Here is a 15696-nt window from a genome sequence, read left to right on the forward strand (position 1 = left end):
AACTTTGGAGTCTGTGGTTATAATAATTCTAGAACTTTGGACACAATCAAACACATTAAAGAATATTATGCAAAAGAAAATACACTAAAATTTGAAACACAGAATTCTGGTATTGTATTCCAAATCATGTAAATAGCCTTAAGTTTTCTATATATTAAACTGATTTTGAGTTACTTATATGCACAAATAAGTAAAACTTTGAGACTGGACTCTAGTTTAATATATGATAGTATAAAAATTTCAAAATTAGTATGAAGAAATTATTTCAAGGCCACTCAAACAATATCTATTTATCACAAAGTAGTCATTTAATAAGGAGAGGAACAAGAGTTTAAAAAGACAAAAATCAGGGTACACTGTCTACTTACATGTTTTTAGCAATACTAGGATCTAAAAGAAACTAAAATAAAATATCTATAATCCTCTTATTCTTATACTACCTGTATTGCTGACTTACAACTCAATGCATTAATTAATGTTTTATTATTTGTTAAAACAAAATGTACAAGCAAAATTTGAATGCCCTAGTTAAGCATGAATTTAGCATTCAGTAAAACAAACAAAATGTGACAAAATGGTTTCTACTTTAACAATTTTTTTTCTCAAAGAACAACCATGAATCATTATACCCTCCCAGAATATTGACTTTTCTTCTGGAAAATAAACTACACTCATTTTAATCTTAGCAAGATCTGCACAAGCATTTTAATGGTGTCTCAAGACTTTAACATTGGGAATTTCTATGCTATCAAGATTACTGAATTCTTTCTTCCTGACCTATTTTTCGCACTTAAAGAGATGGCATTGATACTATCAGTATTTACAGAGATACAGGTATAAAATACACAAACAACATAATAGTAAAGGACAGAATGTGTGTGAATTGCATTAATAGAAACCTACATTATTTTCTTCTTGCCTCTCTTTAACCACAGTAATATTGTTTTCAATTATACTTTATTTTAAATAGCTATTTTATAGTTTATAATAGATGAGAAATATAAAACAATCTACCTTTAAAAAAATTCTGCTTCTTTATTCTTTAAAAAGTCAAAGTTGCTTTTTAAACTAAATGCAGACCTCATAAAATAGGTGGAGTAAGTTCAAATACAGTTGAATCTTGTTATCAATGAACTTCATGCTTCCAAATTCACCTACTTGCCAAAATTTATTTGTATCCCTAAAATCAATATTTATAGTTTTGTCAGTGCTAAAGGAATGTGCAAAATGGTGAAAAGTTCTAGTCACTGACTGCTCCAGTTCCCAGGTGAGGTAAAACCCTGGAGCCAAGCAGGTAGGGTTTGATTCCCTTCTTTGGCATCTATATTAGTGGGGTAGGCCTCAGGAAAATCATTTAACATTTCTTGAAACTCATTTTCTTTTCACAAAATAAAGAAAACAGATTCTACCAAGATGGGTTTTTTTAGGATTTATGATAATCTATACACACATGTATATATGTATATATGTATATATATATATATATATATATATATATATCATATATATTTTTTCCTCTTAGAATCAGTGATTAAATAGTCACACTGAGTGTGACAATTTTATGGAATATAACTACTATGAAAAATGAAAATCAAGTATATTTAATCAAACACATAATTATATAATTTTCATTCACATGAACCTAGTAATACCTAAACATATTTCAATGAGTATGATAATGCAAATTAAACATTTTGATTAAATGAAAACTATTGTATAATTTTCTATATAACAATTTTCTTTGAGTTCAGAACTTTTCCTCAGATACTTGTGTATATAAAATATATAGACATTTACTCATGATGAATGATTGGTCCGGATTCAGTCAGTTGTGATGGCAAATAAACAAGTGTTGTGGATTCCACCAGAGTGACACTGAAATAGAGAGAACTGTTTGAATCATACCGCAACAAAATTTAGATGGCTGCAAAAGTTATTTTATGTTTTTTCACATCATTCATAAAATAAAATTAAAATCAGAATAAACCACATTTTAAAATGTGTTCTCATTCTGTAACTCAAAGCATACATTAGAAAAAAAGATTTAGAACAAAATATGTGAAGCATAATATTCTTTGATATTGAAAAGCAAATATGATATTCTTTTGCATAGAAAGGTAACACTTGATTTTCATAGCATGAAAACTCAGAACAAAAATGAATGCCCAAATTATATGACAGAAATAAAACAGAAATCACACAGTGGTACTAATGCATAGCCAGAACTATACTTATTTCATAATTTCTAATCACACTTCCAAAACACAGAAATACATCTTCAGGACTGGACATGAGATGTGGGTAGCTAACTAATCAGTATATTACTGCTAGACATGTGGCCAGTGGAAGAACTCTTATATAGCACAAACAAGGCCCTTGGTTCTATTACTAGAATTTCAAAAAATAAAAACTAAAAAAAATCATCACATTACTAATTACACCATCTTCTGAAATTTCACAGCAATGCAGCCCTTCATATATGATAATCTTCATTTACTCAAGAAAGTTATAGATACTCATTTGTGTGTTAGTGTGAAACAAGATACTGGAAAACACAAATATGAGTATTTTGTCACTCTGCCTTAGGTTGCCCACATTGTAGGAGTAAGATAGTATAAAATAATAGTATAATAGTAGGTAAGAGATGCTGTTAAAGATCATGGCAGGATTATATATTCAGTGTGCTGAAATGAAAAATTTGTTGATAAAGAATAACACACACAGCAGAATTGTCCTTCAAAAAGGAAGAATTTATTTCCTTAACAGCTGCTGTTCTGTTTGCTGTAACTGATCTGCAACATTTTGGGAAAAGACTGATCTATTGTAACTGCCATTTCTCAGGGGCGTCCAAAGACCTTTAAAGCTGGCATGTTCCATGGGCCAGCAGAAATGTGGGGTCTTCACTTGCTTACGAAGTTAAAAACCAAGCCCCAGTGGCTTATGCCTGTAATCCTAGCTACGTGGCTTCAAACTGAGATCCTCTTGATTTCATCCTCCCAAGTAGCTTGGCTGAGATGGGGAGGATAAGGGTCAAGGGCAGCCCAGGCAAACAAACAGAGCAAAAATGGACTGGAGGTCCAGTAGAGTGCCTGCTTTGCAAGCACAAAGCCCTGAGTTAAAATCCTAGTGTCACAAAAAAAAATGTTGGGGTAGTTACCAGAATAGAGAAGTAACCTGCTGAGTCAAAGGACCAGTATGGAGGGGCAATTGAACATGTTGGATGTAGGTCCTGGGAACATTCAGTGGCACATGACATATAAGTCAATGCTGTGGGTCATCAGGACCAAAGACCTGTTTCTAAGGACTAGGTGAAGGGGACAATAAAATTTAGGATAATTGTGTTATAATAGTAAGTTTAAAGAAATGAAGAACTTAAAACATTTTCAAATAAGTAAAAACTGAAAAAATTCACTGCTAAAGGAAATGCCATATAAAAATACTAAAGGTATTCCCTTCAGCTGAAACAAAAGGTTATTAGAAGTTAACTAGAAATCACATGAAGTAATAAAATCCATCAGCAAAGATAACTACATGGGTAAACACACACATATGAAAAAAATATAAATGTGTTCTTCACAGCTTTTTATTGTACTTTCTCATTTAAAAGAAAGTGGGACAAGATAATGAAAATAAAATGCTTTATGGGCTTATAATGCATAAATATGTAATTGGTACAATAATAACAATACTGAGGAGCTAGGAAAACAAGCTGTAACTGCAGCAAAATTTCTGAATTATATTAAAATTAAATTACCATTAATCTGAACTAAATTGTTTTAAATTAGGATACTAATTATAATCTTCAGGGTCATTATTAAGAAACTAACTCGGAAAACATAAAGGAAACAAGAAAGGAATTAAGTTAGTATACCAAAAAATAAAAACTTGACTTTTAAATAAAATCAGGCAAAGGGGAGAAATAGATAAAGGCATAAGATGTAGAGGAAACCTTTATAAAGGTAGCAGACATAAATTATACTGTATCAGAGATTACATTAAATAAAAATGGACTAAGCTCTCCAGTCAAAAGTCAGAGAATGATGAAATGGATGAAAGAAGAGAGACAAACATTGGCTCCAAAGACACAACAGATTGAAAGAAGCATAGTGAAACCCACCACTGCTTGAAAAAGGGGCATGGAGGTGGGGGGAATTGGAATATAATGGAGGGGGTAAACTTGTTCAAAGCACACTGTATACATGCATGGAATTATCATAAGAAAACCCTTGTATTATTAATGCATAATAATTCAAAAATAATTAAAAAAAAGAGAGAGCTGGAGTAGTTATACTAGTAACAGACAAAACAGAACTTAAAAGCAAACATTGTTATGGTATGATACCATGAGACCTCGATGAACTCATACCCCCAGGAAATGAGTGGAAACTATAAAAATCAAGTTTTTAAACTTTCTGAAAATGATTCTAAGGGCATACAATAAGGGAAATCTATTCAACTAAAATTCTGTAAAAAACATTTAACCTGTACACGGTGGTATTTGAACCAAGAAAGCTTTCTTCCTCCTCCTCCTTAGTTTGGCAAGAGAGAAATTTTTCTTACACTGCTACTGATAAGGATGCAGGGCTCACTTCTCTCTAGGCTCTCATTTAAGAGATATCAACATTTATATCCTTTTTTTTTAAATGGTGGTATTAGGGTTGGAAATCAGGGCCTCATGCTTGCTAGGCAGGTGCTCTAACACTTGAGCCATGCTTCCAGATCAAGACATCAACATTTATTATATCTCCCTCAGTACATGTTACTGAATCTAGTTTCTGGCCAGGAACAGCTGAAAGGAGCTGAGGGGTTCCCTTTTTATACCCAGCCTCCACTCAAGGAATAGAGTACCCTGGATGTGGAACTGCTGAGAAAAATGAGACCCCTATTGCCCTTGCCTCAGCTTGTAAGGTGATGGTTCCATGCTGGAGAGGCAAGCCAAGAAATCCCAAGGCTATTACTCTCAGAAACTAAAATGTGAAGTTTAGTCAGAAAAAAACACATGATTGTCTTTGCCTCCAGGTCCAGAATGATGGATCAGATATTTTACCTCAGGAAAGAAGCAGGCCTTAAAACAGATAGATTGAAAATTTTCCCCAGAGGAATGAATTTAATTTTCAAAAAAGTATGGGGAAGTTCAAGCCAAAGGATACTCTTTAAAGACAATGTAGGCTATGGTGAAAGGCAATTTGGGAGGATATTAGTAGATTCAATAAAGATGTAAGCTAAATTGCAGACCTGCTAGTTTATAGGAGAAACTCATGGAAAGAGACTGCTAGGAAGAGGCCTCCTAGAGTTAGAACAAACTCAAACACTGACTTAGAGAACTGTTATTTCAGAAGAGCATGAATTTTATTGGACTAGTCTGAAGAGCAATTTATGAGCCCCTTGGGCATTGAAATTAATGGAATTTAGTAGTTGAGTATCTTCAGGGAAAGAGACAAAAGGACATCCACAGAAATCATTGTCATCCCAAGGTGACTCTGGGTATATCCAAGGCTGTAATCTTTGACAAGCAAAGTCACTGGCCTAACACTGTGTGCATAGGTAAGGGCAAGAAGAGATATACATCATGAAAATAACCCAATTAATCAGTAAGAAATGAGAATAAACAACATTAACAACCATTAGGGAGATAGAACTAGTACTCAGTATTTTTTCTAAAATTTCTAATATCCTTCATAAAATATGAAATAAAAGAAACAGACAACTAAAACTGCCTGTTAGGGTGACTCAGATAAAAGACTTAGCAGAAAACTAATACAAAATAGCCATTAAAATATCTTCAAATAACTAATGGAAATTGTGATTTAAAAGGTAAGGGAAGGTATAACAATAATACAGCATCAAGTAGAGAATATCCAAAAAGACTGAAACTCTTAAGAAAGAAATTCTGGAAATGGAAACTACAATAATGGATATGAAAAATTAATTGCAGAGTTCAACATTAGATATGAACTTGCCAAAAAAAGAATGAACAAACTTGAAGACTGATAGATTATGGAATCTGAAGAATAGAGGAAAAATGAAGAAAAATAAGCAGAACAAACACATATATGGGTGGTACATTATGAAGCACAACAACATGTGAGTAATGAAATTACATGAAGGAAAAATGAGAGAAAAAGGAAAAAAATATGTTAAAAAAGTAAAGTGAGTGAGAGCAAAGCTGAATCAAGCTATGAAAATTATTCGGGTTGTGACACACTTGTGCATGAAAGCAATGCTAGGAATCTCTGTGTATAGCCATCCTTATCTCAACTAGCAAAAACACTTTGTCTTTCTTATTATGTTTATGTCTTCTCTTCAACAAAATTAGAGATAAGGGCAGAACAGGTTCTGCCTGGAAGCGAGGGGGATGGGGAAAGAGAGAGGGGGCAGGGGGGGAGAAATGGCGCAAACAATGTATGCACATGTGAATAAACGGATAAAGAAAAAAACCAGTAGCCAGTTACCTTGTAAGAAAAAAAGAAAATTATTCCAGATGGTAGAAAAAGTCCATAGGAACAACTAAAAAGAAACAGAAGTGATAAATAGGAAAACCAATGCAACAAAAACTATGCTGGCGGTTATAGGCTAAATTGTATTCCCTCAAACTTCACTTATTGAAGTTCTACCTCCTAGTACCTCCAAATACATCTGTATTTGGAAACAGAGCCTGAAGTACAGCACTCCTGGCAGCAGCTGTATTGCAGGAAACCCCTAATGGACCACACCCGAGACCTGGCCCTGGGGGGTGGGGAACCATGCTTAAACTTTCCAGATAAGCTGACACCAGGAACCTCCATGCAGCCAAGAGCAGGACACAGGTGTAACTACTCCCAGACCTCTTCTGTGCTCATGGTCACATGCGAAATCAAGCAACTGGAGACCGCCCCTGCATGGAAATGGAGAAGGGGAGAAACTAGAGGGGGATAAAAACAAAGCCCCTGGATACTTGAATGGGACTACCTGTTTCTGGGTCCCCCTTTTTCTATGAGAAGCCCTTTTTGTTCTCTGACTTTGCTCTCATTTGAGAAACCTTTTTGTTTCGCTTTCCGAATTTACTATCTACTTTGTTGTCTATGTGCAGTTTGGTGGTATTGACATTCCTAACAGCCCCTTCACAGACATGGAGACTGACTTTGTTTCAATACTTCTGGTTTTAATAAACCCTACTTTGCTTTGTGCCTTTACTATCTACTTGCTTTATTCCCCTGTCCTTTAACTCTTTATTGGATAGAGGAAAAGGATGCTCCTTAGAGTTTTTAGACAGTATCAAGCCTATATATACATGATTAACGGTCAAGGTGGGTACTAATTCAATCAGAGTAGTATCTTTATAAGAGGAAATTTGGACACAGAAGGATACACGAGGAGAATTGAGTTAGTATATACATGGTGATGCACATATGTAATCACAGCACTCAGGAAGCGGAGACAGAAAGATTGCGAGTTGCAGGCCAGCCTGGGCTACACAGCAAGTTCAGTGCCAATCTGGTTATGTACTGAGTTTCAGGCCAGCCTTCACAACATAGGGAAACCCTGTCTTAAAAAAAAAAATCCCTGTTAGCCATTGTGCCACTTAAGTAACCATATGCCCCCTCACAAGATGTAGCCACTGAGATAAACCACAAAACCTGTTAAAATATTACCAGTTTATAAATCATATTTCTAATATTCTAATTGCTGGAACATTCAGAGTTTCTTTCAACTTTAATATTAGATTGCCAGGACTAAATATGTTTGATTTTTGTTTTTCTCTAAAACACTGCAGTAGGTCATTTGGTTGACTTAAGAGCATATTTTAATACAGGGTTAACACCACATATTCTGACATTTTGTATTCCTTACACTCCAAAATAACATATCAATGAAATTATAGTCTATGAAAGTCTCTCTTATATACACATGGAAACCTCAAATTTCCATGTGAGGATCTGATTCCTAAAAAGGGAGGAAACAGAGTTCCTAATTTGATTGATGTCTTCTATCTTCTACCTCATCATGTAAATGTTTTGCAAGTAAATTTTTATTGTGTCTTAAAATAATAGTAAATTAAAAATTTTCTTTTCATTGTATATTTGTGTTGTTAAATCTCCAGATGGACACATACATACTGTATGTACTATATAAATTATAATACTCTAATAAAAAGTATTTTCTGATCAAATCATATTTCAGTTCTAGACATTAATAGACAAAAAATTAGGAGAGTCTATTAATCATAATTTTTTTAAAGTGAAAGAATACCAAATCTCAATAAATAGAAAGATTGTAGATTAAATTTATAAATTTGATATGATCAAGTAGCAATCAAGAAAAGTTTACCTAGTTTCACTACTTGCTGTATTTTGTATGATGATGTTTAGTTGATAGGAATGTAAACAGATGTAATTTTTCCTCAAAAGATTCATGCTAAAAAGGTGAAGGAAATTACATATTTCTCTTAAAAACTGATATAGTTAACTATAATAAATTTATACCAAATTTATACTAATTACCTGAAGTCTCCACCCTTTGAGAAGTGATTTTTCACATTCACAGTGACTTCCTTCCATTGATAACATGGAGTTTTGCATTTTAAAATTTCCTAAAATAAAAAAAAATCTTGCTATAGAATAACAAAAATGAATATACTTAATAAAATATAAACTTAACAAAATCTACTAATTGTTCAGTTAAATATCACATAGACAATAACTTATACAATTCCCTTCTTTGCTGAAAAACATTGTACTACCAAAATCTGGGTGTGAAAGGAAAAAAAATTATCCAGCAGTGAATGGTGGTATACACCTGTTATTCCAGCACTTGGGATGCTGAAGCAGGAGGACTGTGATTTTGAGGTCAGCCTAGGCTGCACAGCAAGACCCCTGTCTTAGCAAAAAACTTAACTTATATTATCTCATCATTTACCCATAATACTATGCTATTTTTTGTCGTACTAGGAATTGAAAGCAGGGTCTCAAACCTGCTAGACAAACACTCTACCACCTAAGACATTCCCCCATTTCTTTTATCTGTGTTTTACTTTGTTTTTCAGATACAGTTTCATGCCAACTTTTCCTGGGCTGGCCTCCAACACCAAACCTCTAACCTCTGCCTCCAGAGTAGCATGCCACCACACAGGGTGAACTATGTTAATTATTACTTGATAAAATAGTATTTCAAATTGATCTAGTTAAAATTAGTTTTGTTAATGACCAGACAATCATATATATATACATATATATGTATATATTATATATGAGTATGTGAGTATATATGATCAATATTTGTGTGTAAAACTGTGCTTGAGTGTAGCATGCCTATGATTATAGGGTGGTGGCCACACGTGACCTATTTATATTATAATACAACTTAGATACAAAATGAAAACTTCAAATTGCAAAGAGGAATCCCATGGAGGAAAAGTTTCTAGAAATTCTATATTTTTAAAGAGATGATTTTCTTGCCTTATTTCTCCATTATTATCTACTTCCTGGTGATAACAACATGAGTGGTAAGATGAGGAAGTAAACAGAGTTGCATGACCTTTAATTATCAGGTTTTCTGCCTTGGAGTCACAATGACAGGCTAAATAAAATATTTCTTAACTACATGTGACAAAGCAACATGTTGTGTCAGAGAATTTATGTGAGTTAAGAAGCGTAAAGTATTCATTATTCAATGGTGAAATCAGAAGATGACAACATATATCTTTGTAACAAATGTTCATTTCCTATTTTGGGCATAATTATCTAATAATCCAGTCTGTCCATGTGAGCATCTTGCTGTCCTCCTCACAAAAGTGGCCACTACTCAAGCCTCCTAGAGTAAGTCTTTCAACTTCCCACTCTTGTCATGAACACCCCAAATGCTTCATAATTCATGTTGAAATCTGGTAAGGCAAATTTAAAAATCTTTCTCCCCCATCTTTTGAGATAAGAACACTTAGAACTCTATCAGTCACATCATCACTTTTCAATAAATGATAACATTAGCATGAATTTTATAATGGTGTTTTCTCCACAGGGCATTCCAAAATAAATTGATGAATGTTCTCATCAGAGAGTAGAGAAATCTTTTCCATTGCATAAACTATCAACCTGAGGTCCAAAGAAAACAAAATCCAGGCCCAAGTCTGCTTTAACTTTAATCACAACTTAAGTCTCAATGGCAAAAAGATAATCTCGATGATCAAGAGTTGCTTAAAGACAAAACTTGGCAGATTAGGCAAGGTATGAGACCAGAAGCAAAGGCATACAAAATAAGTAAAATTTACTTACAATTGCCTTAAAATTTAGGACTTCACCTTTTAGGGCAAAAGTGATTGTAGTACCTCCTATTCCACTTTTATGTTTTGAAATTAGTAGCAGTGTAGCTTCAGCATGATGGAGGAAGCGACTGGTAAATTTCACCATGAGGATAATTTGATTTCTATTAAAGATAAAAGAGGAAACATTTTATTGAAAGAAGATAACTGTCATGCACTATTTAGTGTAGACCACATGCACAGTACCTATATCCTGAAATGTACTTATGTCTACAAAAAAACTTGACTACTGAAGTCTTGGTCCAGTCTGCAAAAATCTAAACTTAACTTTCAAATGTATGTATAATATTCACCTGTTGGATTTTCCAACAGCAAACCACAGAAAATCATATATGTATCTATCTATCTTATATACATACATACATACATATATATCATAAATATGGATATGTGTTTATATATATACATTTGAAATTCATAGTGTTTTTTTTGCTAAAGATTAGGAAAACTCTTAATTTTGTTATTTGTTTTTGGTAATATGGAGGAAGAAAATGCAAAAGAAACCCAACAACCCAGGATTTAAAAAATACCTAAAGTCATGGTAGTAAATAAAATTTTAATGCCAAATCCAAATAATAGTAGTTAAATAGAATTATGCTTATTATTTGAAAGAAATCTTCTACTAAAAGAATGAATAAGGAAGGAGGGTTGGGCATGGTGATGGACAACTATAAACCAGCTACTCAGGTAGCTGAAATAGTTGAGGATTGTTGTTGAAGTATACCCCAGACAAAAAGGGACAGCAAGACCCCTATCTCAACCAATAAGCTGGGAATGGTGGTGTGTTCTCTAATCCCAGCTAGGCAGGAAGGTCTCAGTCCAGGCCAGCCCAGAGCAAAAATATTAGACCCTTTTCAAAAAATGATTAAAAGCAAGAAGTGCTGGAGGCATGGTGGAAATAGTAGAGTGCCTGTCTAGCAAGCACAAGGTCCTGAGATCAAACACCAGTACTGCAAAAAACAAAAGAAAACCCAAAAAAACCCATGTTTATTTTTCTTAATTTTTAATTTTCTAGTATAACATATAGTATAATGATAAAGAGTCTAGGGATCTGGAGGAGATTCTATTTACCAGTTTGTAGGAAAACAATGACACCATGGCACCCTGGCAACCAGGCAGGTATCCATATATGCCACATATGCATGGCTTAACTGCAACTGATACAAATCTTGGCAGAAAGCCTATGATCTACCCACAATATAAGATTGTGGAGGATTCTGAAGGGCTGTTGTAAGAACATTTCTTACTTGTTTCCCTATCTTCCCTATGATGTTGTGACCAGTCTCCTGGATTCTGATGTGCTATGAAGCTTGCTACTACTTCACTCCCTTTACAATAGAGTTACAGGCTATGAAACTGCTTAGAGGTGGTGGCATGAAATTGGTTCTTCAGCAACAGGGAAACCTACTATCCATCATACAGTTGTCTGACTCCTTTTGTTTGGATATTGCCCTGCACAAGGGACATGGGAAAATCTAGCACCTTTTGCTTTCCACTGTTTATGTAAATAATGAAAACTCTAATCATAAATGAGCTCATATGTATGAAAATAGCATAATGAAACCCACTAAAAACTATTAAAACAGGGAGAGGAGGAGGAGGGGTAGGAATGAGTAACAGAAGGGGCACATTTGATAAAGTACATTCTATGCATGTATAAAAATATCACAATGAACCTGCTTTGGGCAATTAGTTTATGTTAATAAAAAAGAAAGGGGTCACTGTTTCATTACTGGGTAATCTTTCAGTGTTGCCTCACCTTGACACTGCTGGCAGTCATAAATCATGGGGAAATTTTACCATAGATTTTACTCTGGCCTTTACTATAGTTAGCAGTGCCATCATATGACATTTATTCTTTGGTATAAGCTACCACCTATCAAATTCTCTTAGGGTACACATATTTGAAAATGGAGATGGAAATATATTTCCTTGGTATCAAACTATGGCCCTAATTTTACCCTTTTTGTGCTATTGCTATTGAATGGATGAGGCTGAGGAGTAGCAGAGAAAGGTGAATAAGGGGCTTCACCATTTACTAGCAGGGAGACCTGGGTAACATATTTAATGCCTGTGTCCAAAATCTTGTGTAATATATTCAATTGTATGTCAGCCTGGCCAAAAACTCACGAGACCCCATCTCAACCAATAGCTGGATACAGTGGCACATATGGGCAAAAAAAAAAAAAAGTACAGGAAAGCTCATTTAAACAGAAAACCCTGGGCCTGGGGTACATGCCTGACAAAATAGGAGGATCATAGTCCAACCAAGCCCAGGCAAAAAGTGAGGTCTTATCTTGGAAGTAACCAGAGTAAAAAAGTCTAGAGGTATGGCTCAATGGTAGAGCATCGACCTAGCAAGCACAAAGCCCTGAGTTCAAATCACAGTGCCACCAAAAAAACCCAAAACAAATATTATATACATGTGTATATACATATTATGTATATGTACATAATTTGGGTTTTAGGAAAATCAAATATAAAAGGATGCATAAATTATTTTTCACATAGATTTTTGCATCTAGCAAATGCTTAATAAAATTTAAACACTGAATATCTATATATAGTGCATTTATTATGAAAACACATATTTACTCATGTTAGAATGCATATAAAGAGTGGAAAGAAAAAAGAGTGGAAAGAAATGAATTAACAAATTGTGTTTGATGTTGATTCTAGGTTATTTTTGTTGATGGTGTGTTTTTGAGACATGGTCTCACTATGTATCTCAGACTGCTCTTGAACTTGTGATCCTCCTGACTCTACTTCCTGAGTGGTAGGATAACATATGCCTGTTCTCTATACCTTTTGGTAACTGAAAATTTCAACAATGTACAGATTTACATTTGTAGCAAAAATATTAAATGCTAATTTAATTAACAAGAAAAATGATTTTAAGCTAAATTATCTGAGATGTAGTGTGATTACTAGGAAAAAATTTCACATATTGAGAACTTTGAAATATTGGCATAAGCTATCAGGTTTATAACTGAAAAACATGGGGTAATAATCCTTTTCACTTGTATCATCCCACTTGAAGGGTTGAGAACAAATTTCAAGCTTTCACATCCCAGACAAAATAGTTCTATAACAGTGTCCAAATGAATTTGTATTACCAAAGTTGTTTGATGATGGACATATTAGAAGTATAGCTACTTATGTTCTTGGAAAGTGGACAAGTTCTTTTTATCAGAAGTTTTATTCGAAAACTTGATTTATAATAAATAAGTGGGTGAATAGAAATTTTTCCCTCAGATTTAATTTAGCCTTGGTATAGTCCCAACCATAAATATTCAGATTTTATAAATTATATATTTATTCAGCATGAAGCAGTAACTGAAGAAAAATAACACAGATTAATGACACAAAATGAGGGCACTGTTGAAACTGGGTTTCAGTATGTTTTAAATAAAATTTAAAATCATCCTTATTTTTCATTGTATTTATAATATCTGTGTTTGATATACTAGTACAGAAATAAGAGCTACAGTTTTCAAAGTAATTCAAGTTAATGCTTATATAAAACCCAAAGAGAAAATCAGGCAAAGTAACTTCAAGATTATAGTCTATCACTGTACATTTGGTAAAAATAATTGAAGCAAAGGCAACAACTAAAATTCAAGACTAGGTAAAGTTCAATAGTAGTTATCAAATTTGTCAATCCCTGTGCAATTGATATAGTTGTCTTCAAATCATCCTGGTAATTATTAAATAAGATTTTTTGTCATCTTCAGCACTTACTGGCAAATGAAACATGATTTGTTGATCTAAGAAGATTTAATTTCCCAAGTAGGTTTCATTTATAAATTATTTTTTACTGTAATAATAGTAGAAGTATTAAACAAATATGATCAGAACACAGTTACATAAAAATGAGATTTATATATTACTACAATTTTTTATTACATATGCATTCATATGTATCATATCTCTATCTATATTGTAACTTTGGTATCTATTATATACATATATATATATGCAATGACTATGAAAGTATAAAAATGGCAAATATTAGAGCTCCTTGAATGTAAGATTTTGAAAATTTTACTCATTTTGTTCCTCTTTCATAGTTTCTAGAATTTCTATAATGAGCAAATATTGTTTTCATAATCAGAAACAACTATATGTTACAAAATTACATATAATCTTAGAATGCAGTTCCAGTTTGCTGCATGAAACAGAATTGTCATACATATCCAAGCAATATATGATCTTATTTCTATGGCTCACATACATGTAAACTAAATTAAAATTAAATCCATACATAAAAAACAGCTATTTCTTGTTATTAGAATTATTTTAACGAAATTAGTAAGGAATCTCAGAACCAAATAATTTTTTTGTATGAGTGATGAGCTTTCATTACATATCTATCAATTGACAAAAATTCAAGCTGCTTTTTTATAATTATGATAAATTAAATGTCTAAGGTTGATATATTCAGTAAAATGAAATTTTAAAAACTACTCACTTTGGAGAAATTGTCACAACATTCCCTGTCTGGGCGAGAGAGAAGTCAGCAGCATCTTTTCCAAGAATTGTAGCATTATACACTAAGTTTTTTGAGCTAGAATTTTTCAGTAGTATCTATGTAGAAGGGGGTATAAATAAGATATTGAATTATAAACTATAAAGCTGTATCATTTATTGTGTTTTTCAAAGAAAGTTAAATATTCTAAATCATAAAAACACTTAATGCACACTAACTGGAGGAAGACAGACATTGTACTTAAAGATAGCAACTATATCTATCTATCTATCTCTCTATCTGACTGTTTATGTGTCTTATATTAAGTGGGCATGAAAAAGGAGCTTTAAGCAAATGAAATTGCAGATATGAAATTACCTGATCAAAAAGACTTGAAAACCAAAATCAGTAACTTGTATTTAATTTTTATTACAAAAGGAAATCACTGGAGGATTTTAAACAGAGAACTTGCATAATCCAAAAAACAAAAAGGATAATCTGACTGCAAAGTATAGAAAGTATTGCATAGCTCCAGGCTGGATATGATGGTGGCCTCTCCTAGAAGCAGTAGTTTAGTTAGGCATTGGCTATCCCTTTCTGCATGAATGAGTTTCTTCAGTATTAAAGAGAATATTTCTTGAAAAATGTCAATACACAAAGTGTTTGCATAGAACATAATGGGAATTAGACAAGCAAATAAACATCAGAAGACTGATAAAGATTTTTTCCTTTGGAGGTTGGTTTTAACTAGGCCTCATCTTTGGCATGTTCTCAAGAGCCAAATTTTAGCAAGAATCTTGTTAAAGTCACTTTAGCCAGAATCCCTCTCTTTCAATATTGGATCATTCTTCATATTGATCTAAATCTCTCATCCTCCATCATTCCCTTGTCCCTGTCTGATCATCCTGACTTGCAGTTAGTGAGAATCCTATTA

At 33.3% G+C, this 15696-nt stretch overlaps 1 protein-coding gene and 1 non-coding gene across 2 annotated transcripts in view; one reads left to right on the plus strand and one right to left on the minus strand.

The window, feature by feature from the left end:
* Positions 1 to 15696, minus strand: part of Cfap47 (cilia and flagella associated protein 47) — a 393644-nt gene that overhangs the window by 194447 nt on the left and 183501 nt on the right. Inside the window, exons 37-40 of the mRNA XM_074062282.1 lie at positions 14766 to 14881; positions 10248 to 10398; positions 8481 to 8569; positions 1798 to 1875 (exon numbers count right to left, since the gene is read on the minus strand). Of these exons, the coding sequence (XP_073918383.1) occupies positions 1798 to 1875; positions 8481 to 8569; positions 10248 to 10398; positions 14766 to 14881 (434 nt within the window). The remainder of the gene's footprint in view (positions 1 to 1797; positions 1876 to 8480; positions 8570 to 10247; positions 10399 to 14765; positions 14882 to 15696) is intronic.
* On the plus strand, positions 2728 to 2818 carry LOC141420114 (small nucleolar RNA SNORA16B/SNORA16A family). The gene has a single exon (XR_012444803.1). It is a non-coding gene; the product is annotated as a small nucleolar RNA SNORA16B/SNORA16A family (small nucleolar RNA).

This window comes from Castor canadensis, chromosome X, assembly GCF_047511655.1.
Source record: "Castor canadensis chromosome X, mCasCan1.hap1v2, whole genome shotgun sequence".
In the NCBI taxonomy this organism is placed as follows: Eukaryota; Metazoa; Chordata; class Mammalia; order Rodentia; family Castoridae; genus Castor; species Castor canadensis.